Here is a 26631-nt window from a genome sequence, read left to right on the forward strand (position 1 = left end):
ATTTCCACACGCAGTGCTTAACAGCTGAATGTGGTGTAGAGCATATTGTGTGTGAGGGTTTAAAGGCTTAAAAACAGGTACGCTATCTCAGGACACTGAAAAATGGGATGTTTCACCACATGCTGCTTTGACTTAGGAGGTTTGCACATCGCAGCTGTTTGGAAATAGCTACAGAAACGTAGTTTTTCTTTGACAGTTTTAACTTTAATTGAAATTAACGCTGCTTGGGTTCAGATTTCTTAACTGCTGTCAAATTGTAAATTCAATGGAAAGATCTGATTTTCAAGTCAGCTTTCTTGGAACTATCGAATAATTTAAAATGCATTGATTTGGAAAACTGTAGACCTATAAGGCGTCGCACATTTATTGGAGGCCCTGGAATCAATGTCTTACATTTGCAGCTGCATAAGATAACAATGACTTTGTAATCAACCTTCAATTTTCACACTTCTGCTATTTAATCACGTCAAAAGTCTTACAGTTAGAGAACTGCAGCGAGGACTCTGTGTGAGTACTCTTTCCCCAAGACACTCTCCATTATGAAAAAAAAAATCCACCCACCAACTTTTTGTTCATCAGTCATAGAACAACAATCAGATGGAGTTTCATAAATTATGCTAAGAGTTTAAGTCGAATTGTCTTAGCATAAAACAAAGAATGTGTACTGTAATATCAGGGAGTTACTAATAAAACAATTTGTGTATATATATATATATATTAAGCTGCAGTATGTCACTTATAAATTTTTTGTAATTTTTTTTACAAGTATGTTGAAATTGTCACTATGTTGTAACTGTACGGTAGGAGACAGATAATCTGTGAAAGAAATTGAGCTCCTCTCCTTTTCCCAGTGCTAACTAGAAATAACCAATCAGAACCAGGAGGCGGGTCAATCTCGTGTGCTGTTGCTCATCCTCCCCTAGATGCCCCCCCTATTCTCTGATATGTTCAGGTTAGATAGCCTGGTCACCACTGACTGTGGATAAACAGTTTTCCTGTAATGGTAAGTTATTTCTCCACCTTTAGCACATTTCGCAGCAAGTACATGAGGATGACTGACAGCGGTAAGACCGTCCTCCTGGCTCTGATTGGTCGTTTTTGACCTGGAGCATTTCTTCAGCTCAGAGAGGAGCTGAAGAAATGCTAGGGACAGCAGCGCAGGGAAGAGGTGGGGGCGATCAATCTTTTCACACATTACTGGCCTGATAACATTATGCCAAGACATGATGACAGTTTTAACAAATATGAAGAAAAACAACATATTCTTCATAAAAGTTACACACTGCAGCTTTAACCCACCACATTCCTCCTCACCCCACAAAATCTACAAATCAACTACACAAATCCCATCATACATTTTTGGAAATTTATCTAAAACATAAACATTCAGACATAATCTGCACATAAGTATTCATGCACTATTGCACTCAAAATTGAGCTCACATTCATCTGACTTAGATTCCACCAGTGGTAAGATCAACGTTTTGGTCATGATTTTCGATGCAATGGGAAAACTCAAGTATCTGTTCTGGGTCTTAAATGGTAACAACAATAATATAGTCATCCAGGTCTCCCTTGTAGGAGATTTTTGATCTCAATGAAACATAAATACAGTTATATTTAAAAAACCTACTCTTATTATTATTATTTTTAGAGTGTGTTTTAACACACTAGAATGGCTAGAGTTAGTCCACTTTGACGTATACCTATATCGGCTTCGATAGTCCAACTGGCCTGAAGGATTTTCTCTAGCAGGTGCTTTTGTTCTGTAAATAGGGCCATTACCTTATCAGTACCCTGGTAATGGCCTCAACGCATCTCACAGTTGCACAATTGTTCCTTAGACTTCGACTTCGACTTAGACTGACTTTGTTGTCATTTTCAATGCACAGGGTGTATAAAGAACGAAATTTCGTTGCATACGGCTCAGGACAATGTTTGAGGTTCCAATGTATTAGCTGTTTTCAACAGGCGCTTTTGTTCCGTAAATAAGGCCATTACTGGCGCACCCAAGCACAATGAATTCATTAGTTAGGTTAGTTTATTTCTAAACTGTCATTTTATACCCTCTTAGCTTTATTTCAAAGAGAAACATTACTAATTTCTTTTAGAAAAACCTTTGCACATTTCTTGAAACAGATTGTATGTTTTGCAAACTCTATGTACATTTGGCAAAATGACCTGGATAATGCAGCACAACATCATGGATCAGCTGCAAAAGGTCACATCTCTCCAAAAACACTTCATGTATGCTTCAAAACTAAACTGAAGAGCACTACCTACAGGAGACCTGATCTCCTGCAGGTATCATAGATACCCACCCCCAACATGCACTATTCACATTCCCACCTTCTGGCCCGACGGTCAACGACCACATTTACAATTGAAGAAGGGATGCTAATTTGAGCCATCAGAGTCGTCAGGGTGGACTCCGGCCTTTTGGCCCTGCTGAGCCGATATGGGAAGGACTCGAAAACTGTAGGGATGCATTAACTGTAGGTATTTAGTATCATGTAGTCAGCAATATAGCCACTGGGTGGCACTACTTCCCACATTGAGGGCCTCTAAAAACATTATTTAACTCTATTTTAATGACTTACAACCTACAATACTGAAAGTCTTAATATCACAAAATCAGAAATATTTATGGGAAGTCATTTTAGCATAATAAACAGTTTAACAGTGTGACTCTGCCTGTAAACAGTTTGAAAATAAGCTTTCCATCATTATGTTCTTGTACGTTTCTATAGTGAAGTTCCACAATCACAAAACAAAATACCCTCAGGTATTATTTTAAAGAAGAAAAAAATTGTTAGTCTTTTTTTTTAATGATTAGAAAATATTTTAAAAGAAGTCCATGCAGAATATATATTTGTTGTTACAGGCAACCTGTCCAGGGTGCAGCTTCTCCTGCCTAGAGAAAGGCAGCAGTCCCCCGCAAAGATAAGCAGATGTGTGGATGGATGGAAGGACAGGTTGTTGTTGTTGTTGTTTATTCTGTTAGCATTATCTACTATAAATGCAGTGGTCAACAGTTTATCATTGTTAGATAGCTGTTATCTGCAGCCCTGCAGGTCCATATGATAAATGAAATAATTGCCACTTTGTTTTAGCATAATTGAATAAAGCTAATAGTTCCCCTCAGACCAAAGCCACAGAAATACAAATCTTCTGTGCTTGTTTATCAAGAGGTCAAAGGTTATCTTTAAAACTAAATTGGACAAACTGACAGAATTAATACGGGTCATGTCACGTTTACCGGTTGTTTTATTTAAATCGTAAGTGAAGGTTTGTAAATCCAGGCTGATTAAAAAGCGTAATCTGGAGATGAAATATAAAAAAAGTTTAATTCAGAAAGATTCCCCTCTTTAAACAGTAACTCAGAGATCTGCTTCCTGTTTTAGTTTTTTCTCACTGTTGTTTTTGTTTTCAGACAGTATAAATGGTTTTGGGGTTTTCTTTGTCAATTTTTTTATGTGCAGAGAAAAATAGAAAAAAGAGTAACAGCCATTTGACATAGGCGCTAATGAAAACTGAAAATACATTGTTTTTAATCAAACAACAAAGACTGACATATTTCAAAAAATCCTTCAGATTGTTTTTACATTATGCTAAAACAGAAAATAAAAATAATAAACATCAACATGAACGAAAATATATTTGTACTGCTTGTTTGATGTTTATATTTATTCATTTGAAAAATGAACAGGATGGATGACTTTGATGTCAAATTTAGATGCTAATGTTAGAGGTAATAGAAATGAAGCATCGTTTATTGCCAGTTAACTGACATTTTTTTATGTCACACTGGGAGTTGTTAAAAATTTCTGCACTGTATTTCAAACTAAAAAAATATCCCAAACAATTCAACCTTATCAGAACGCCGGCGTCCTCATGACAGGTGTTTCATAAACAATGTACATTCACACAGCTCTTGTGTATGACAGATGTTACTACTAGTTACATCTGGGCCTCAGACTTTGAGTTCTAACAAATTCACATGGAATGACACAACTTGGTTCATGTCAGAGCTAACAAAGTTTTATTCGTGAAACGCTGCCGCCATCTGCTGGGTAAACTGTGCATTACTGATCCCGGTGCACTGTTGAGGTTAGTGTCTTCAAGTCAAACAACCTAAAAGTTTTATTCGTGAAGCACGTTTAGTATGCGAAGCAACACCATGTGTCTGCCATCAGGATTTAATGATCAAATAAAAGCAAATATAAAATGCAATGGAAAGAAAACACTACAAAAAACTAAGATACACACAGCTGAGAAATAATGATATTGATATAGTCAAACACTAACAAATAATTTAATGTAAATACCCTAAATAAGGTTTTAATATTTAAAAAAAATGCTTAGAAGTCTTACTAGGAAGAACAGGGTGCATTGTTTGTGAGTTTGTGATAGTTTTGTAGAATGACGTATCAGTCGATATGAATCACTGTTAGCTCACTGCGAAGAAACATGAGAGGGGTAATGATCTATGTGGTTTCATTAATAAAAATTTATTTGTTGTACGTAATCTGTCAGAAGATGATCCTGAACTATACGACCAGCATAAAACAATGTTAAACTTGATGGTAGCTTTGCAACTAGCAGCGCCCAGCCTCTTCCAAGCATTTCCGTTACAGAAAAAAACATTTTCAATAAATATTTGAGTAAATGTATTCCATTAAATTATTAATCAACATGACTAAGCCTCTTTGGCTCAAGCACAGGAACATCTCCATGAGAAATACTTACAAATCTTCAAATATTTTCCAGTATTATGCTTAGAGGAATATATTGCTGTCCAGCAGGTGGCGGCATACAACTTCAATAGAGATAGTAGAAGAAGTAGCTTCTGCTCCGAGCTTGTAAGCTGCTGCATGTCTCTGAGATAATAGTTTGGTTTTTTTTTATTTTCACAGTTATTATTGGGGATATCAGGATATCATTTTCTGCGGTTGAACAAGACATGAAGTAGAATCAAAACGCCTCGTTTTCTTTTGAAATATACGGCTGGCACGAGCTCCCTGCTGCTGGCTATCTTTAGCTCAGAGCTAGCCCGTGTTGGTTTGTTTTGCTAACAACGAGTTACAGGAACTGTTGTGTTGTGTAGCTGCTCTCTTAGTTAGTGGCGCTCTGCGGTTTGTTGTTTTCAGTTGCAGAAGCCAGTAAAATAAAAGCGGCATCGGCCGTGGAAAGCTGCCAGCAGCAGAGACTCTTTGTCGGTGCTAGCAGTGATTCAATGAGCTCCTGAGCAGCTCGCCGTGTCCGCGGAATGATTCAGCTGCTTGTTCGATGGGGCTGCTGAGGAGCACGATGCCGCCCAAGATCCAGCTGCTGGCCGTGCTGGCGTTCGGAGTGGCCATGCTCCTGATAGAGAACCAGATCCAGAGACTGGACGAGTCAAGGGTCAAACTGGGTAAGAGCTATCTCCGTTTGCTGCTCTGGACCTGTAATATTTAAGCAAACCATTCTATAATCTTCAAAAGGCATACACATTTAAAAGAGTTTCACACTGATTAAAATGTTAAGTTAGATATTTCCTCTGAGATAATCAACAACACAAAGACAATAAAGTTGGAAGATTCCAAATTGTGGTTTGAGAACTTTATGTTTAGTGTTATATGATTGAGTTCAGTCTGGGGTTTAGATGCCAAAAGAGATAAACAAAAAAAAAACAGTAACAATGTTATTAATAGTCTCGTTTCAAAATAGATAAAAAACCCAACCAACTAAGTAAATGTTTTTCCTAATTTAAGGAAACGTATTATGTAACTATAATGTGGTGATATTACTGTACGTACTACAGGGATGACAATATTTTCGTTGGGGTTCAACACAATATCACTACCATACCAAACAGCTTCATGGAGTCAGAGGAAAACAGCAGAGACAGGTCAAGCTTTTAAACATCCTACAAAGCATTGTGGTTTCTATTATCATTATTTTAAAAGTGACACTAAAAAGATAAAAATCAAATCTTTTGTCTCTTTTGCTTTAGATCTGTCACTGCAGAACGAAGCCGTTCTGTTCAGAGGGCCCCATTCAATACTGCGACTGTACTGCTGAACAACACATAATAATTGGATCTAAACGGATTTTTAAATGGTACCAAAACCTATATAGATTATCGCCATGTATGCAATACTGGAAAAAATAGTTTTAACAGCCATAGTAACTTAGGCTAAGTGAGCCAAAGTTTCCTAAGCTTAAGTTTAATTAGAGCATTATTACTGTCACTGGATGTCTAATTATTACCATGATGATGCTATTTTTTCAAGAAAATGATGCTAAAATTGCCCAGCTGTCCTACATACCTAGCAGGAACCTGAACTTTCACTTTAGATGAGGAGTTCTAGAGGTAGACTGTCGACGAGAGTTTGGAGTCTTTGGACACTTAATAATTTCCTTTTATAGAATGATTATTTCTATGGCTACATTTACACAAGACTGCTGCCTGGAAACAACTGGTATTTTCTGACGTTTGAGGAAAAAGTTCCACCTTTAGACACCTCGACTCAGCTGTAGTTGTCATGCCAGGCCACTAGACGGCGCTGGGATTTTAGCACGTCATCAAATGCGCTGTTGACCCTTAGCTTCCACCTCCTTATAGACAGTCATCCGTCTCCCATGTACAAAGTGCTCGTCGTATGTAACGTAAATCAGAAGTTGTGTTAAACTGATCAGGTTTAACACAGTGCTGCGGGTTCATGCGTAGAATAAACCTTGCAGCCGTGCGGCTGAGAGGTCACTGTTGTGTTGACCAGCGTCTGGTCAGGACTAAAAGGTTACAGTTGGGGCGCTGCGGTGGCACAGGCGTAAACAAATCCTAACCCAAAAGAAAATGTGTAATTGCAGGGAGAAGCCATGAGTCAGGCAGCCAAATGAAATGGTTCGCAATATGCAACGTTCAGGGTTTGTGAATACTTTTGAAAGCCTCTGTTTTTGTGGACAAATTGAATGTTTCATTCATAAAGGGATGTTTGGCTGCTTTTTTCCCCTGATCCATAAACAGCTGTGTTCACATCAAACAAGATTCTATGAAACAGTGTCATTGTTTTTAAATTGTTTTTTATTGTTTTATACTTGTGCATATGTATTAATTGTTTTTATCTTGTAACCATGTTGCTATGTGTTGCAAATGTTTTTGCCCAGGTCCCTCCTGAAAATGAGATCTAGATCTCAACAGGGTTTACCTGGTTAAATAAAGGAATATACAGGTGAAACTTCACTGAGCCTTCAAAGACCGAGTCAAAAGACGTTCCATCCACACACACACACACACCCACACACACCCACACACACCCGCACACACACACACACACTTTCTACTGCTGTGGAGGGGATGAGAAAAAACACTTTTAATTTCGCCTCCTGTCAATATTCTCATCAAAACCCGAACAAGGTGATGTGAAAGTTGTTCCGTCTTTAGAAGCTGTGTTGTTTTTAATTAATTAAGGTTTGCAAACACACTGCGGTGACCTCTTGTCAGGTTCTGTGTGGGAGGAAAGACCCCCATGTTCACAGCTCCTCTGACAGCTGGAGGCGTCCACACTTCGTCCAGCTGTTTGCTTATTAATCTACTCAGAAACAGAGATTTGAAAGCTTTTGATGTATTAATGAAAGTTTCTGCTTTGCTGCAGGTAAATGACGTGGCTGGTGTTTGTCCATGTTTCCCTCGTTTTACGTTTTGCATGTTGAGGTACTGGTGTGAAAGTGTGTGAAACATGAAACCTTTTACAGATTTGTGAGAAGAAGAAATCTTTAATTAAAATGCTTATCCTTGGATGGGATAAAATGACAATTTTCTTTTCTCACAGTGACACAGATTTAAATTTGTTACTGTATTTGAAAAAAACAACATTATTTGAGTTTTCTTTTTTTATTTTATGGTTGAGCAATCCTAAAAACAATGTGAATTACACACAACGTCCTCCATTATAGACAACATTGTTAAAGTTGTGCCAATAGTGGAACAAAATCACATTCCAAGTTAGTATTTATCATTTAAAACAACTAAAATGATCAGATGGAGAAAAAAAAGGAACATCTGTTCATTCAAGTAGTCTGTTACTTCTAAATGTATCATTTCTTTCACTTCTTCTGCTTAACCAGATTAGTTCTCACTGACTAGTTTTTAAACTTACCAAACTTGTCCACATGACTGAAATTAGACTTGATCAGCTTTCCTGTCCATTTTAATTTGTGTCTGAGTTGACAAAAATGTCAATCTTTTTCACCATGAAAGTCATTCAGGAGGCAAATAAAAAAATTATAAAACATTTGCTTGCAAATGTCCGTAAATACGCATTTTTTGGGGGGGGGGGACAAATGTATTCACCTTTAGCTCCAAGTTAACCAAATACCACAATGGAAAGCACCGTGGATTACTTTGTTTCAGCCAAAGGATCGGTAACTTCTGCAAACATGCGGCAGAAATGTCCACCAGTTCGTCAGTGACGTTGGGTTTGTGGGTTCTGTCCTCGGCAGAGCGGACCATGGCCAGACACGAGGTGGTGGAGGTGGAGCTGCGCCGCAGCGAGGACGGCGGCGGGCGGGAAGCCGACGACTCGGTGATCATCTACAACAGGGTCCCCAAGACGGCCAGCACCTCCTTCACCAACATCGCCTACGACCTCTGCAGCAGGAACCGCTTCCACGTGCTGCACATCAACACCACCAAAAACAACCCCGTCATGTCCTTACAGGACCAGGTGAGAGCCTTCCCACTTCGAGTACGTTGTTTCCGTGGTAACCGGCGAAGGGATGCGTCAAATGTTCAGATATGCTCATCCTGCCGGAGACGCTTTTATTTTCACATTACCATAAAATAATAGATTTTCATCAAAATGTTCCATTAAATAGACAAAAATATATCTATATCCCCTTGCATCTGCTTGTTTCCATGGTGATGCTAATCATATATTAATGAACACAGCAAAGAGTGTTTTGTTGGCACCACAAATGCAGAGCTCATGACAGGCCAAATGCTGGAGCCGGAGATGTTGCACACTTTGACTAGCTGGCATGAGCTTTACGAGTTTGAAAGCTCTGGAAGCAGTTCATGACGTGACAGAGAAAACACAAAGGATGTATGATAGTTTTATTTATCTTTATTATTTTTGTCTTTGTGGTAAGTAAAGAGCAGAAAAGAATTGTAGTCCGTTCAAACACGCTAATGAGAGCAAGAAGCAGGCAAACAACTTGTCTTAAATGTAACCTTTCCATCTAAAACAGACAATATGTTTAGAGCTTTTGCAATAAATCAGTTCATCTTATGATTATAACCAAAGTTGCTTTGTTCAACCCGTTGGTTCCCTAACACCAGAGGTCACCAACACGGTGCCCGCGGGCCCCCGGTCGCCCGCGGAGCAAGTTCTAAAAATAGCCATTGTCATTAGGGAGCACTGCCAGAGAAATTATTTAATTTAATGTTTTTACATTGAAGTGATAACATTTGTTTATATTTAGATTTATCCCAATGCAACTGTGATCTCTAAACTACTCCAGGAAACTGAAGAAGAAAAGACGTTTGAAACGCAACAAGATGAGGACCAGAAAGTCATAGATAGACAAAGTTATCTAGGAAATCTAAACCTAGGAGAAAGGCAGCAATAAAAACAGCCTCTGAACTGGAAGCCCTAATAAACCAAGCAGAGTCAGACACCTCTGAAACTCAAAATTCTGGCAAAAATTCCAAGACTCTGGCAACACAAACTGTTTTTGAAATAAAAGCGGAGAACCCCCAGACAGTTTTTAAGCAAAAGGAGACACAACTTGAAGCTTCCTCTGAAATGCTGAATGATCAAGAGGAAAAAAACAGTGAAGTTTAGTGAAGCAGACGGGTCTATACAACCAAAGAGAAATCTAGCCAGGAAGGAGAAGAATTACAATCTAAAACATCTACAAGTAGGAAGTCACAAAGGGGAAATCTCTGTCCAACATCAACGTTCATCTTTATCCCTGATTCTAAAATTGCAACCAATATTTGGGTGCTATATAAAAAAATTTAATATGAAAAGCTTTTCTTCGTCCCTCCAACATCTTTATTCCCCTCCCTCTTCCGTTTTCTGTTTTATTGTATTTTTCCTACCTCACTGTTGTCAAGTGCACTATATACGACGATTCAAATTTAAAAGAAGAAACAAAACGCTCCTGAGCGCGTTCTCGAAGGGGCGTGTGCCCAAGCGACTTATGTTGGGAGGGGACGTGAAGGAGCGGAGGGGCGCCCAGTCAGTGCAGTTCCTCTGTTATTGGTCATTTCATACATGCACAAACAACTGTTACATACAGAAAATGCCAACTATAAAAAAATGTTCCCACATCGTTTGGCGCCCCCTCTAGTGCAGCACCCCTATGCGTTTCATAGAGTGCTTACCCACTGTTTGCGCCACTGGCCTGAACCACCGAACCAAGGAGGGCCATGGTGGAAAAAAAATCCACATTTTCTTCATAAACAGACAATTTACATCCAGTGAAAGAACATCTGTGTTTTCTGTGTAAACTCCTCTAGGCGGTTAACTCTGAACTGTAAACAAATTGCATCGTTACTTTGAAAGAAAACCGGACTTTGGACCGCTGAACTACAAACCGATCTGTTTTCCATGAAGCTGTTCTTCCTGCTTGATCAGCCCCAGTGCTGCACCGTTGGGTCCATTCCATCACACGTTAATGAACGGACTGCATGGCTACACACCACTCACCTCTCCAGGTGTCTTGTTTTCATCTCCTCGCCGTGTTTGTCTGCTGCCTGCTGCATTGAGCACATAAAAGCTCTAGTATTGTTATACTTCTGGCTGCCGGTGCCAAGGTAATATCCTGTTTGCCCTCACACACACTCTGTGAACACGGTCAAACCGAAATCCAGTCTGCGGTACATCACACCCCACCATTCCATCAGGATCATGAAGAGGAATTTTTGCATCCAAAATGTCTTAACCAACCAATCACACTTAAACTCCTGTGTAAAACGAACCAATATATCAAACATATTGTTTTTTGGTTTTTTTTGTTGCTCAACAATGAAGTCCCATTATCTCGGCCTGCAGGTGCGCTTTGTTCGGAACGTCACCACATGGAGAGAGATGAAGCCTGGCTTCTACCACGGCCACGTCGCTTATCTGGACTTCTCCAAGTAAGACCCTTCATTTCCTGTAATGCCATTAATATCCAGATAAGTTACATGCAGTTAGCAGAGCAGATAAAGAGAGGGGTCACATATTGATTGCCAGCTTGTGCTTTAGTGTTGATTAATAGCATTGTTGTCCTTATCTCCCCCTGACTCTATCGTCCCGCTGATCACGGGTAATTATTCTAATGGTCTAAGTGTTTCCCAGAGGGAGAGGGCGACCTTCTGTTGGCGTGCGTTTCAGGGATCTTGCCAGCCGTTCACCTGTGGATGGTTACAATAACACCGAATCAGTTCACAAGGACAGCGGCTTCACGCTCTGCTGCGGCTAAGCTGCTCTTAAGTATAGAATCTGCTTTTATGATTATGAAAATATTTATCGTCATTTCAATATCTGTGTGCGCTATGCACATAAACATGATTGATTGGGCCTTTTCTGCCGTTTGACTCTGTCCTGCTGACTAAATATTACGTTAAAGTGAAAAATAACTTCAAATGTCATCAGATATATTGGCCAACAATTACTGCTCTCCAGTAATGAGCATTTCGGCCACAAGGCAAGTCAAAAATGCTTTACATCATGAAAACATGATGAACACATCATGCAGTCACCAGCTGTGAAAAGCTGTAACAGACATTGCATTTTGTCTCAGCATTGTTAAAATCATCAATATACATCACATATTTAGCACTACTCTAACCAGGTGGGTTTTTAGCCTTGATTTAAAGGAACTCAGTGTTTCAGCATCTTTGCACATTTCTGAAAGTTTGTTCCAGATTTGTGGAGGACAGAAGCTGAATGCTGCTTCTCCAGAACCTCTCAGAAGAACGGAGTGAATCTGGAAAGTTGATACAACAGCAGATCTTTAATCAATCAGTCAATCAAATTTTATTTGTATAGCACATTTCAGCTCAAGGCATTTCAAAGTGCTTTTCATCATATCAAACACAGAAACACAAAGCAACATAGAATCAACAATCAAAACACGACATTAAATCAAGTTCCATCAATAAATTTGTAATTGATTTCAAATACAATCCTAAACAGGTGGGATTTTAGTCGAGATTTAAAAGAAGTCAGTATTTCACCTGTTTTACAGTTTTCTGGAAGTTTGTTCCAAATTTGTGGTGCATAGATGCTGAAGGCTGCTTGTCCTCGTTTGGTTCTGGTTCTGGGGATGCAGAGCAGAACCAGAACCAGAAGACCTGAGAGGTCTGGAAGGTTGAATCAAGAACAGCAGATCTTTAATGTATTGTGGTGCTAAGCCGTTAAGTGATTTATAAACTAACAGTATCTAAAAGTCTATTGTCTGAGCTACTGGAGCCAGTCGAAGAACTTTAGGCAGACCTGTGAAGACACTGTTGCAGTAGTCAATGCGACTAAGTGCATTGATTCTCAAAATCTTGCTCGGTCTAGGCCTGTCATGATAGCAAATTTTGCTGAACGATTAATTGTCTCAAAAATTATTGCGATAAACGATAATATTGTTTGAAGACCTTTTTACACTGAAAATGATGTAATAACGCATGCGATTTCTTGCCAAAGTTAGATACACTGCATTTTCAAAAGAACACTAAACACTGGAACTGATAAACAAAATAAACAAAACAACCAAAAATAAAATGTATTCTCAGTCTCCATTAACAAAAAATGTACTGGAAAAAAAACTAAACAACATAAAGCCAAAGTGTAAATAAATACTGCATTCAACCAAAAGAGGGCAGATTATGAAGTCTGTATATTATGTTGCCCTTCAGTAATAATTAGATTTAAATAGAGAAGATGGGCACATCGACTACCTGATGCAATAGTTCACACTACACGATTTTTTGCTCCTATTTTTCCCCTTACAACAATCTTAAAACGTTGGTCTTTCTAAGATTGTGTGGTGTGTTACGGTAGATCATCGTTGCCCTCCGATCTAAATCAGGGGTTTTCCCCGACTGGGAGAGTTAACGCAGCCTGTTGAATGTGACAGGTAGCCAATCAGAAAGCACGGATTCTCCTCCTGAGGGGAAATTACGGAGGGGAATCCCAGCAGACATTGGAGATGATATGTGGAAACAACATTAATGTTTATTCAACATGCAAAGAATATAGAAATGACAAGGAGAGGAGTTGGAGCGAAACCGGTAACTTTTCAGCTGTTCTTCGTTAACGTGACGTAAATAGGTTCTAATGATTTTCATTCAGTCAGGACTTTACGCTGACACTAGCCACATGCATTGCAGGTAGATCGTAGTAATGCATTGATTAATACCTGGTTTTAAAATTAGTTCACTGGACTTGTAGCCATTATTTTGTGCCCATTGTTGGACACCACACGGCAGGACCGAACCCGATCAAACCGTTATATCTAGGATTTCTGTCGGCTAATGTGTGATCTGTCAGGCAGTGTTGTATAAAGTACTGAAATCTCAGAGTCAAGTAAAAGTACAAGTACCTCTCCAAAATATGACTTTGGTAAAAGTCGAAGTCACTGACTGAAATGTTACTTGAGTAAAAGTCTTAAAGTATCTGAAACTTCTTGTACTTAAGTATGGAAATTACTGTAAAAATGGATGTACTCAAGTAATGTAATGAAAAGTACAAGTAAAAAGTAAAACAAGGCAAATGCAGTTTGAATGACATTTTTTATATTTTGGTAAACTTGTCAAATACACTTAAAATAATATACCCAACCAAGTGCAGGCAAAATTAAACCTGCTAATAGATATACCTGCAGGCATCATTTAGTTAAGAAAATTAGGTGCTTTACCTATAGCACAAGGTTAACTTAACCTGCTTTACAACTGAACCAGCTTCTTAGTAAACCCTCCAGGACAGAAAATACAAAGTTTTTGTAAGCCTTAAGTTTTCCCTTCAAGTAAGGTCAGTGCTGAAAATGAGAAAAATAAATAGTACAGAAAATGCAGCCAACATGAAGAAAAAGAGCTGTTACGATTACTCTACTTCACAAATCAGTGAATCAGTCAATCCTACAGTCAGTAGGTGGTGCACACAACTGGTCATTATGCAAAAGAAAAAAAGAATTGGGAGGGAAATGCAGCTTATTGGCATCTGTAAACCTGGTTTTGAACTTGCATGCCTTTCCTATATTCGTTAAATTTAGTCTAAATTGCTATCGCTATGGCTTCTGTCCCCCTTGAACAGAGGAGTCTAGGTAGCCTGCTACAGTCAACATTAGGCCTAAGCTAAATACACCACGTGTGGAACTGAAACAATGCCAAACAAAGTTCATTTATGGTCAAGATTTCACAATACAGTAGTGCCTAGTGACCAAGCTATAGTTACTGAAACAGGAGGATTATAACCATTTCATAAGACGTTACCTCGATGTGTTTCTTCAAGTTGGACAGGGAGTTTTTGTAAGATAGAATTTCCACATCTTCGGGCAGGAATAACATAAACTGCATGCGGTACGACGAATCTTTAACACCCACGAAAGAGTGTATTGTGTTTAAATAAGGCCATGGGCTCTCATCACCAGCTGGTGGTTCCCCTGGAGCCGTGTCCGACGTAGTTGCAGTCGTTGTGGTCTCCGTCTCCAGCTCCATGTGGCTGCTGCTGATTGCGAGACTTGCTTTGTGTTTAATGGGAGAAGCGAAACAGGTGTATCCTATTGGTGGTGATGAACAAGACCAGGCAAGTAGGCTACGGACTTTGTTCGGTAGCCTGCTTGCTACTTGCTAATCAGTAGGTGGGATCAAAACACTTTGTTTCTCTCTCTCGCTTTTTTGTAACGAGTAACTAAATCACACATTGAAAATGTATCGGAGTAAAAGTACGCAATTAAGTTCGGAAATATAGTGAAGTAAAAGTGAAAGTCATCAAAAATTTTCATACTCCAGGAAAGTATGAAGTACTCCAAAATATACTTAAGTAAAGTAGTGAAGTATTTTTACTTCGTTACTATACAACACTGCTGTCAGGTTTTGAAAATGGGCCGACAATCGGCCGACAGCTCTAAGATGGTGTCGTGTGCGCTGGGCTTTACACTAAGGAAATGAGGAAGGGAGGGTCAGTGGAGAGCACCGGAGTTGAGCCTTTTTTCATTCAATGTCATTAACAGAAAGATAATGCCGATAATTAAAATGATGTCGGTAGTTTTAATTTATCGTACGATTAATTGATTTATCGTTTATCGCGACAGGCCTAGCTCGGTCCTTTTAATCCTGGAAATTTCAGGTGATAGAAGGCCGACTTTGTAACTGTCTTTATGTGTCTGAAGATTCAGGACTTCCATCGCTAGTCCATCTCTACACCCAGATTTTGGGATGAATCTAGTTTCTAGCTGTCATAACTGAAGATGTGTGTTGGTCATTCAGACAACTTCAGTTTTGTTTCTGTTGAGCTGGAGAAAGTTATGGCACATCACCAAATTGATTTGTTCTAATCATCAGTTGAGTGTTATGGGTTCAGTCACTTGGTGAGATCATAATGTAGAGCTGTGTATCATCTGCATGGTAACTAATCTTATTTCTTGTTATAACTGAGCTAGTGGGAGCATGTTGATATTAAAAGAAGAGTTTCCCAGGGTTGAACCTTGTGGTACCCCCCCACCATGCTTATAATACACACTGATAATGTCTGCCTTCTGTTTTCGTTTAGATACGGTGTGAAAAGTAAGCCAATGTACATAAATGTGGTGCGAGATCCGATAGAGCGCCTCGTGTCCTACTACTACTTCCTGCGCTTCGGAGACAACTACAGACCAGGCCTTCGACGGAGGAAACAAGGGGATAAGAAGGTCTGTGTTGCACCAATCGCTCATTTTGCACCCCATGTATGTCTGTTTTATTTTTATCTGGATCTGCAATAACTGCTGACATCTGGTTTATTTCAGACCTTTGATGAATGTGTCTCATCAGGAGGGTCCGACTGTGCTCCTGAAAAACTTTGGCTGCAGATCCCCTTCTTCTGTGGTCACCATTCAGAATGCTGGTAGGTGGGCTGCCTAAGAAAATTGTCATTAAAGGCAATTTAGACTAGAGTTAGTCAAGACAAAACTATTTGATGCAGCTGACTTATAGGGCACACTATCCCTACTGGTGTATAAACTACATGGGAAGCGCTTGACTTACTTGTACACGTCTAGTAAAGGTGATTACAGTCGGACTGGGACATTTGGTGTGCAGGAATGTCGGCAGTAGATGGGCCCTGGAACAGGCCAAGTACAACCTGGTGAATGAGTATCTGTTGGTTGGAGTAACTGAAGAGCTGGAGGACTTCATCATGATCCTAGAGGCTGTTCTGCCGCGCTTCTTCAAGGGAGCAACAGAACTCTACAGAACAGGTACCAGAGGCAGTAGCAGATCTGCTGTTTCTCTCATCATCCATGTCAACGTCATTCATTTGAGACTCTCAATGATTCATTAGAACGATTAGATTACAAATTACAAAAGCTGGGTGCACAATTTTAGGACCTATTGTGACTTTTATTTTATATAGCTAAAGCAGAGTTCTGTGTCTTTGGCTCAGTCCAATCCCACTCTGTTTGATTGGTTCATTGGCTGCGTGGGCAGGTAAAGGAAGGGTCTGTATCTGATGTCACCAGTCAAAATGATGTCGGACTAATGGCGGCCAAAAAGAATCAAAAGTAGCACATTTATAAGTTGCAGTCAGAACAGTCACACTGGGGCCGTTAATGTCACTAACGGGACAGTTTGGACGTGTGAGTCACTGATGATGTTTGTTGCATAAATATTTCAGTTTACAAAAAGAACAGTTTAAACTAGAGATTTATTTACATTGGTATTGGCAGACGCCTGTCGTTTCTTACCATTTAGCATTGGTCCGATAAGAAAAACCTGACTGATATTAAACACCGTTATGCATTTGCATTTATTAGCTTGTGTGTGTGTGTGTGTGTGTGTGTGTGTGTGTGTGTGTGTGTGTGTGTGTGTGTGTGTGTGTGTGTTCAGAGAACTCCTCAAAACGTTCTTGTGTTGCTTCCAGGCAAAAGGTCCCATCTGAGGAAGACCACCGAGAAGAAGCCCCCCACCAAGGAAACGATCGCCAAGCTGCAGCAGTCAGACATCTGGAAAATCGAAAACGAGTTTTACGAGTTTGCCCTGGAACATTTCCAGTTCGTGCGCGCCCACGCCGTCCGGGAAAAGGACGGCGAACTGTACGTCTTGGCCCAGAGCTTCTTCTACGAAAAGATCTACCCGAAGTTGAGCTGAGAGCTGAGCTGCACTCTGAGGTTATTCCACTGGATCTGCTGCAGACTGTTCCGTTAAATGTCCAAGCAGAAATATGTTAGATTCTTCTTTAAACTATTTGCTGTTGAGAAAACTGAAACTTGGACTAAAGATCTATGCTGTGAAGAAAGTGCATCTCCTGAGACAGTTGCTTTGGCTGGTTAGCAGGCAGCAAACTCAGCCTGATCCATCCAGTTCAAACTTGTTCTAAACTGTGACTACGGGACAAAAACAAAACTTCTTCTGCGTTGAGTTCTTTCATGATTTCTGCACCAAAACTTGTTTACACATTCCTTTCGGTCAAAGCTGCATTTGTACACATTGTATCGACAAGTTGTAAACTCAATTATGGACCAAAAGGAGGGGGGGCAGAAACTAGTGGACCACTGCATTGTTTTTGCTTCCCGACTTGTTAATTTTGATCATGCTGAGATGGTCTTTGATTTTTAAACCTTTAACATATCCTGTCAGTGTTTTGTCACAGACATAGTGCTGACTTTCATAGACCTGCTCTCTCTGAAGCTGGAGAGAAAAGTATTGATCAGATCAATGAACACAGTGTGGAAGTACAGGGTGATTTTAGCCAGAATCAGACTGATAGTGCCTTTATTGTAATAGAACGCTTTTGTCCACTTTGTGTGTGTTCTCACATTCATTCCCACTTCCTACACAACATTCTGAAAAAGAAAAAAAAAAAACATGACTGCATAGTGTTTGACTTCTGTCGTTCATTTAATGTCCAATGGAATATTTTGACTTAATTTTGTACGGGCAAAAATACAACAGAAAATGGACAAAACCAGCTCTCCAAAAATGTAAAGATTTTAAAGTGGGCAAGAAAGAAACACGTTGAGACGCATATAGCTTATAATGCCTGTCATAAGCTAGCTGAACCTGTTTCGGCTACATGCTGTGTCAGCTGCCCACATTAATACCTTCATATATTTTTGGATCGCTGGTTGTTCTGTCGTTCCTCTGAAGCGGGTACCAGTTCACTTTCCCCGGCATTCTTTTTTTCCCACTGAAGTTATGCGCGCCACTTTCCTCGTAATGAAAACTACACCTCCTGACTGCAGTTCCTGGACCAGATGCTAAAATCCCTGGAATCCAGCATTCCCAATTTACATTCCATTACCAGGGTTTACCAGAGCTTCCCATTCAGACAGATGGCTAACGTGCACTTAGCTTAATTGATATGTTTGGTTTATTTTGGGGTGTGGGGAACAAAGCAGGAGTCTACTACTTGCTATATTGGAAAACGATATGCAGTTGTGCTAAGATGCTAACACCTATAGCTGGACATCATAAGCTTGAAGGAGCTGTTGTCCACGTGAACTTTGACATTTATCAACCATCTACTCTTCTAGTTTTATCATTTTAGTCTCTGAAATGAACAGAGTTGTGTTCATTGAAATATGAACACAAGTTGCAGAGAAACCGTACATTAACAACATACTAGCATCATTTTGGCATGAGGCTTGACCGCTCTTCTGAAACGGTCATTTGAGTGGTTTCTCTCCAGCAACATCAAGCCACAGCTGTCGGCACCGTTTTCTGCTTCAAGATCCAAGCGAATCTCATCTCTTTGCAGCCCTGACCACTCAGAACGGTCAGGGAAATGGGTCAGAGACTCATGACCTCTTGAGTGTGATTCAGGGGGGGAAAAAACCCCAGTGTACCTACAAGAACATAACTGTCCACCTAACTGAAAGTCAGAGTTCTACAGGTCAAGAGGTCAATCTGGTAAGGAAAACCGATAGGTTGTGAACTCCAGAAATCATGGCTGGTGGAATCTGTTGGTGCTAAAATCTTTTTCTTTCTTTCTGAAGTTGTTCAAGTAGTTCCTTACAACTACTCCTTGGGTCAACTCTTCCACACACTCAACCTTAAAAACTAAAGACACATATAGATTATATCAATTCAAAATGAAAGAAAAAAAAAATCTGCTCTTATGAAAAACTTTCTACAAACATACATTTGACCCAGTACGTTAAGGAAACACTAGTTCAGTAACACTGAATCTTAAAGTAAGATTCAGGAAAATCGTTGAAGTCGTTTTTTTCAAAGCGGTTAAAGTTTCATTCTGTGCAACTCCAATTATTTTTCAGTGAACATAACTATACTTGAAAGGATGTGAATGAACTTTTGGATTCGTAGATTTGATTGCATTAGGAGTAAAAAAAAAATAATTATAATTTGAATACATATTCTTTGGCTTTTTTGAATTCAAATTTCTCATGGAAATCAAGATTTTCAACAAAATCCAGGCTGGTTTGGATTACTTTTTTTGTTCCCTTAATAAATTAAATCATGTAAAAGCGTCTTCTTGTAGCCGATCTGAATTATTTAATTGCAACAGAAATACAGACAGACATCTGGAGGGGCCTCCTCTATGGCAGCGGACTGATAAGTTGAGGCGTTTTGCATCGTCTTGCGGTTCCCTTTCAGAGGACGGCTGAAGCGCTCAAACCCTCTTGGCTTCATAATTACAGAATAATTGCTTTGCTATATCTTCCTCAACAGGGAGTACTTACCCAGTGAAAGCGTGAAATAACCGACTGGGACGGGATGATCTGCTGAAGTCAGCTGTGTGAGCAGCTACTTCCTCCTTCTGACTGGTGTGTGTGTGTGGGGGGGGGGGGCACCGTCTGTGGGGACCGAGCTCCAGCACGCTCCACCAGTCCACAGTCTGTTCTTGTGTCCACACAGACATGGGCAGATTTAAAAAAAATACCCCCTCCCTATCCTCATTTGGTTGCTCTGTGGTCATGGGCAAAGGAGAGGCTTCCTGTCTCAGAAAATAGAACTCAATTAGCAGTTTTGCTGCAGGCATATTGGAACATTGTTTCATTAACGAGATGAATACAGTCTGATAATTACTTCATCTCAATTAAACAAAAAAAAAAGCCCACACTCTATATTGATTGTGGCTGATGAGCCTGAAGGTTAATTAGGAGGAGAATATTTCAAACATCCAGGCTGTTGTTGCACAAGCTATTTATGATTTTTTTTCCCCTCTCTCTCTCCCTTTTTGCTTTAGTGTTGGGTTTAATGTCACGATAACATTTCTTGATCCTATTTTATCAGCAAAAGGCGCCAATAATCTGCTTCATCCCCCCCATGAATCCAGCCCGAGGTAGAACTGCCGCCGGTCCACTAGAGGGCGCCGTGTCACCACAGGAAAACACCGCAGAGCGACTGGAAAACCCATCAGTGCACCTGTGCAAAACCAAATGGAGCAAACCAACGGTGCGTTACCATTAACAATACAAATGACACCATTAGACACACTTGGCTCTCGCCGGCCTGTGATGTCTATAAATAGTTTCTCTTGGTCAATTTGTGCTGCACTTGCATAATGACTCTTCAGACGAATTCAGCATGTGTGAATAGTCTGCATTGAAAAAAAAAAAAGAAAAATCTGTGCTGCATTAGTGTTTGATGAAAAAAAGCTAATTTGTTTTGCTTTGCATCTAATTTCGAGACTTTGATGTTGCTGCTGCTGGATGCAAACTAATGACCTCTTTTTGTCAATTAAGTTCTTCTGCTGACCATAGGAGACCCAGCACAGATTTTCTTTCCCCCCACCTCCCCTTCACTTTGCTGACCTGAAAGCGGATTTCACTACTGCTCCATAAAACAAACAGAGCAGAGCAGAAGCTTGGCCGCCCCTCACCGGCACTGTGGACAGGACCTTCAAGGGCTTGGCCAAAGGGGGACCGTCGTGTGTTCTACCTTTGTGCATGTTTTATGTAAATTCATCATGATGAAATGGAAGGCAAAATGAAAGCAGCGTGTAATGGGAACAGAGCCAGGAGAAGGTCTGGTGACTTCAGCAGAGCTTGATTCAGAATAAAAGACGGAAGCCGCCATCATCAAAAAGTTACATTGCAGTAGAGCGTGCTGTTATTACGATATTACAAATATTTAATATTTGATGTGAGAGAAATGTTGTGCCTTCATTAGTTCACACTAAGAACTAACAGTGGCCAGGCCAGCGCTAGACAAGCTAACGGCAACATTATTCGGGCGTTTAATAGGTTTTAAAACTTAAACATTGTTTTTAAGCTCGAAAGATATTAGTATGAGCTCAGTTTAATACTCAAGTTTGTATTTGCGCAGCGCAATACCTTCCTGTTAAAGACTTTTTGCACAGAATGTGATAATGAACGTCGCTAACGCTGCAAAGAGTTGTCAGCTAGTGTTGCCTAAAGCCGTCGTCATGACAACTTAACACAACTATTCCCAAACTCCAACAGCTTTCCGACTCTGAACGGGAACTCGGTCCAGTTCGGACTGACCTTCATTCCCAGATCAAAGTTTGAACTTCTGATGTACCAATAGTCAGATTTTCTTTTCCTTCAGATGTTAACAACACTTTGAAGTCACATCTGTTTCCAGCAGACATTTAAAGAAAGACTTTCTACATTCTCTGCAAGAAACTGGGTGATGGTTACTAGCCTTATTTAGTTGAAGGCATTCTGTATTCTCTAGGTAAAACACTGAACTAATGCTCTTAAATTACAGCTGGATATTACACATTTCCAGGTGAACTTTGTGCTCAGTTTTTTCTTCCTTCTTTTTATAATTGAAAACCTCAGATGAGCAAAAAAAAAAAAAAGAAAGAAAATCCTTAAAGTAGCCGCTAGATGAAATCGAGAGTGTTGAATGCTGATAGATTGATAAAAGAGACAACCGGTCGGCCTTTCCTGCAGCAAGGTGAGACGATCACTAAAGTATGGAGAGGATGAATGTCTGTAGCACGTATAAAAGCAGCTCCTCCATTAGCCGTCTTGAAATCCAACAAAGATTTAAATGTGGAAGGAAGCATGAAGTGTGGCACTGGTGGAAAAGTCTGGAGTCTGTGGTAATAAAACTTCTGTCTCTTCTGCCCATAAATATGTCCAAAATGTAACAACGGTGGCTGAGACACACTGCTCTTAAAGAACTATTAATTCTCCTGAAACTTTTTCACTTTTTCCTTTGTTCCGACAACAGAATGCAGCTTATTTTATCGGGACTTTATGTGATAAAAAAAAAAAGCATGAGAGAAAGAAATACGATGCCTAATTTTTTTAATTGTTTGTGGACCAAATTATTAAAAGTGTTGTGTGCAGTTAATTGTAGTCCATTTTAATCTGACATCCTAAATAAAAATCAAAACAAGCTATGGCTGGTTTATGTAAACCAAAAAAACAAACAAAAAAAAACCAAGAACAATAATCCAAGCAGTGAAAATGCTGTAAACCAGTACGAAACTGGTTACTTTTGTAAAATTTGTTTTTAGAAAAGTACTTGTAACCTTGACCTGTCTTCTCTGACCAAGCTGAATGATTAATATATTAATAATAATAATAAGCCATTTCAACTATCCAAGTTGTTTTGTGAGTTTATTGTGGATATTTAAAATGTTTTCCACCTTTAGATTTAAATTCAACTTTGGGACAAGATTGTGTTTGCTGGTGCTGTCCATCCAATTTCCATGGACTTTATAAATCAAGTCAAAGAACTGAATCACTGAGGCACGATTGGAATAATTTAGGGATCAGAATAATTTTAGATTGTAGAATTGCATCCTGAGCGTGGCAGCATGTTGGAGAAGCTCTCTGTTAGCTCTGATTGGTTCTTTTTGTAGACTTTGGGTGATATTTTTGGAGGGGTTGAGGCGTTGCACGTTCAGACAATCATTCCATCTTGTTTCAGATGCTGAGCAGCTGGAAGGATTTTTGCTGTTACCGTTTTTTTTTTGTTTGTTTGTTTGTTTTTTGCCTTCAGACAGTGGAAAAAAGAAGCGGCAGAAACGTTTTTACAACTGGAAACAGCTGATGATGCTCGGTATGTTTCCTGAACTATGACCCCAAACCTCGGGCTTCACAGATGCAGGACCAAAGAGCAGAGACACAAGGAGGAAGTTCACACCATCTTCTTCCATCGGTCATAATGGACAAGGATCAGATCCCCTACTCCAACATCTCTCTGCCCAGCTTTCAACTACACAACCAGTCAGAGTTTTAGAGGAGAGGCAAAAGCCAAGGAGGTGGATAAGAAGTGCTAACCAGCAATTTATCCAGGACATGTTTCAATGAAATACTAATATCATGACATGTCACAGTCTTCGATGCAAGATTGACCAATACCAAAGATCCTTCCTTCTTCACAACAACTCTTTGAACATACTTGGATGATATGAGTTGCAATATTTCATTTCTCTTTCAGATGAATGAAGTATTTTTGAGTTGGACTGAGCTGAATGAAACCCTCAGCTGAAGTGGCCAAACTGAACCTAATTTGCAGCATTTTGAAATTGCAAGCAATGACTAAAGAAGATACTATTCACTCTGTAAGGTCAATGGATGCCTGAAAACGTGTCGCACAATTATAATCCTGGAGGGTTTGTTGTTGTTGTTGTTGTTGTTTCTGTACCTCTTTGTTTGAACAGCAAACCAGGCAAAACATACTATAAGTCCAACAATGTCAGGAAGTTAATACTCTACAACTCTTTTACAGACCGTTTAAAAGGAATATTGGCAAGATGAAGTCTGGAGATTTAATTAGCATTACATCCATCCCTTACATCAAGCAGTACAGCATGTAATACATAATGGACAATATGAGCCTGTGAGCACAACAGGGAGGCTGACCCCATACAGGAAACTCTCTGATACTCTTAATTAGATTGCTGCATTGTAGTTTGACCTTGGTGGAAGACACTCTACACTCTTCTGTCTCTCCCTCTCTTCCATCCTTTCCCTCTTGCTCTGCCTCTCTCTCTCTCTCTCTGTGTGTTTGTGCTGGCAGACTGAGAGAACATAGCGGAGCATGGGCATTTTCTCCTGGAGGGTAGGAGAGAAATGCAATCAGCAATTCAATCGTGGCCATTGTGTAGCAGTGCTGATGAGCTTTGCAGAGTAGATAATGGATTAAATTATTTATCCTCCCACCTCCCGCCCCTCCTCCCCGGCGCTCATTGTTGCCTCCTCTTTGTGCCGCTACGGCGCTACACAGACGTAGGTTGAAGGCCTGGATCACTCGCTGCCTTTCATAGATCTAATTTTTCTAATTAGCGCTTGAATGCAGAGCGGTCTCTCCACCCGTTTTTGTTTTTTTTGCCTCGCGCTCATTGTCGATATACGTTCCGCGAGGTGAGCGCGCGAGCCTATCAGCGGCCGATTCGGCGCCAGAGAATACCGCGGTACAGCTTACCGCCGTCACTCCTCCCGCCGCTCCTCTCCTCTCTCTGCGAGGCTAAATGAGCCTAATAACGACCTAATCAAGGACAGTTTCTTTAAATGGAGCAATTAGACTGCAGCAGATGTGCCGCGCGCTCGCCGATCCAGGATCAGGAATACTGACCAACATGTCAAGTCCTCAAGCTGTTTTCAATTAGGCGCTGAAGGGAGAGAAAAATAGACACCTCCATGTATGATGATGATTATGCTCATAACGTCCCCGCCCCCTTCAGTCAGTGATACGTAAGTCCATGGAGCTAAACTAGGTCAAATAATACTGTTATTAGGCAAAGTGACTGGTACCTTCTTCTGGTTCTGGCCCACTCTGCATCTCCAGAACCAGAACCAAACATATCAGTTTCTATGCTCCGCTAATCTGAAACAAACTTCCAGAAAACTGCAAACCTGTTGAAACACTGAGCTCCTATAAATCAACCCCACCGGTTCAGGTTTGAGTTTGATTAATGATAACTGGGACGTTGATCAATGTGTTTGATAAATACTTTCATGATGGTTTTCATGAAGGCATTTGACAAATTCCAATGTTTATTACTTGTTTCGTAGTTGGTTAGCGTTTTTTTATTGTATTGAACTGCCTTGTTGCTGAAAGATGCTAAACTTAGCTCAGTTTTAGTAAAGGAGATGATTTTGGATCCAACAAAGACCCAAGACTTCTAAAGAACGACACTTTTTACTCAAGGCATAAGTATTCACACCCTGTCAGCGTTTTACATTTGGTCATGTTACAACAAAGAAAGTATGACACAGACTGTGAATTGAATTAAGGTCTGAACTTTGACAGGGTCATTTTAGAATGTGGATTTTGAACTGCAGCCACGGCTTGGTGTTCTAAGATGGAATATTAGGGCAATATTAATATATATGAAAAAATAAAACTACGAGAATAAAGTCATAACATTACGAGAATAAACTCCTACAGGAAAGGTCATAATATGAGAATAAAGTTATACGTAGCATTACAAGAATAAAGTCGAAATAATGAGAATAAAGTCGTAATACTAGCACTGTTATGTTATCATGCCAGGCCTCGTTCAGGGTGTTGGTATCTTTTAATCACAGTGTTTTGCATCTAAGCCAAAAAGTTCAACTTTGACCTCGTCTAACCAGATCACCTTCTTCCAGATGTTCGCTTTATCACCACTGTGTGTTTCTCCTGCAACACTTGTGACCAGATTTGTGGATCACACAACTAACAGTTGTCCTGTCGGCAGATTCACCAACCTGACCTGAGGGTCTCTGCGGAGCATCAACTGTCCCAAAGGAAAGAAAAAAGTAAGAGCAAAAATGCTTCCAGCTGCACTACATTCAAAACCAGAGGGGATTATTATTATCCGTAAAAAAACAACAACACTTCAACCAAAATGAATGAGCGAATGTCTACAGAATTAACCAATCAGCTAGCGTCAACATACTGACACCATAAATGGCACTATTCCAGAGAAGCAACAGACTGAGATGCTGTTTTAGACTAGAATCGCTTCACTGATAGGCTAACTCCTTTTAGCACAACTTGCACACAACAGTAGTCTTTCCCAGCATCCAATCAGATCGTACGTTGAAGCCAAACTCAGCCTCCAGAGGGCCAAGAGAAGCTACTTTGTCATCCATTGCGGTTTGCAGATGTCGCTTGTGCGTCAGATGTACGTGCGCACCAGAAACACGCAAATACAAAGATTCCAGTCTGAACTTTGTATGCAAAACAAATTTAATAAAAAAAATAAAATAAAAAATACAATTAATTGCGGTGAAATCTATGTAATTACTTGACATCAAGGCATTAGAATCCCAACTCTAGAGTGTGTTAGGGAACACTGGTTGTCATATTACAGCGCTGCTGCTGCTGCTGCTGCTGCTGCTGTTGCTAACAGCATATGTGCATTAGTCTTGGCAAATGTGCAACCAGGAAAATTCATCCTGCCTCTGCTGACATCAGCCCTGTGTGGCGCAGCTCACTTAATCCCCCCCAATCCCCACCCCACTTCTTCTTTCTTTCTTTTTTTTTTTTTTAAATACAGTGTTGACAGATGATGATGCAACTGTTGTGGCCGTGGAACG

The 26631-nt window shown here is 40.1% G+C and overlaps 1 protein-coding gene across 1 annotated transcript; it reads left to right on the plus strand.

The window, feature by feature from the left end:
* The first annotated feature begins 4833 nt into the window (after positions 1–4833).
* LOC102233024 (heparan sulfate 2-O-sulfotransferase 1-like) lies at positions 4834–18029 on the plus strand. Its single transcript, XM_005813178.3, has 7 exons — positions 4834–5413; positions 8485–8708; positions 11043–11128; positions 15735–15873; positions 15970–16067; positions 16262–16419; positions 17082–18029. The coding sequence occupies exons 1-7, from the start codon at positions 5290–5292 to the stop codon at positions 17306–17308; spliced, it is 1056 nt and encodes a 351-aa protein (XP_005813235.1). The 5' UTR covers positions 4834–5289; the 3' UTR covers positions 17309–18029.
* The last annotated feature ends 8602 nt before the right edge of the window (positions 18030–26631 follow it).

Source organism: Xiphophorus maculatus, chromosome 9 (assembly GCF_002775205.1).
Source record: "Xiphophorus maculatus strain JP 163 A chromosome 9, X_maculatus-5.0-male, whole genome shotgun sequence".
Taxonomy (NCBI): domain Eukaryota; kingdom Metazoa; phylum Chordata; class Actinopteri; order Cyprinodontiformes; family Poeciliidae; genus Xiphophorus; species Xiphophorus maculatus.

Excerpts from the sequence above, each read along its gene's own strand:
- LOC102233024 (XM_005813178.3), top strand. The coding sequence starts at position 5,290 with ATGGGGCTGCTGAGGAGCACGATGCCGCCCAAGATCCAGCTGCTGGCC. Across the intron at positions 8,709-11,042 it reads TCATGTCCTTACAGGACCAG|GTGCGCTTTGTTCGGAACGT; the intron begins GTGAGAGCCTTC and ends CTCGGCCTGCAG. Across the intron at positions 11,129-15,734 it reads GCTTATCTGGACTTCTCCAA|ATACGGTGTGAAAAGTAAGC; the intron begins GTAAGACCCTTC and ends GTTTTCGTTTAG.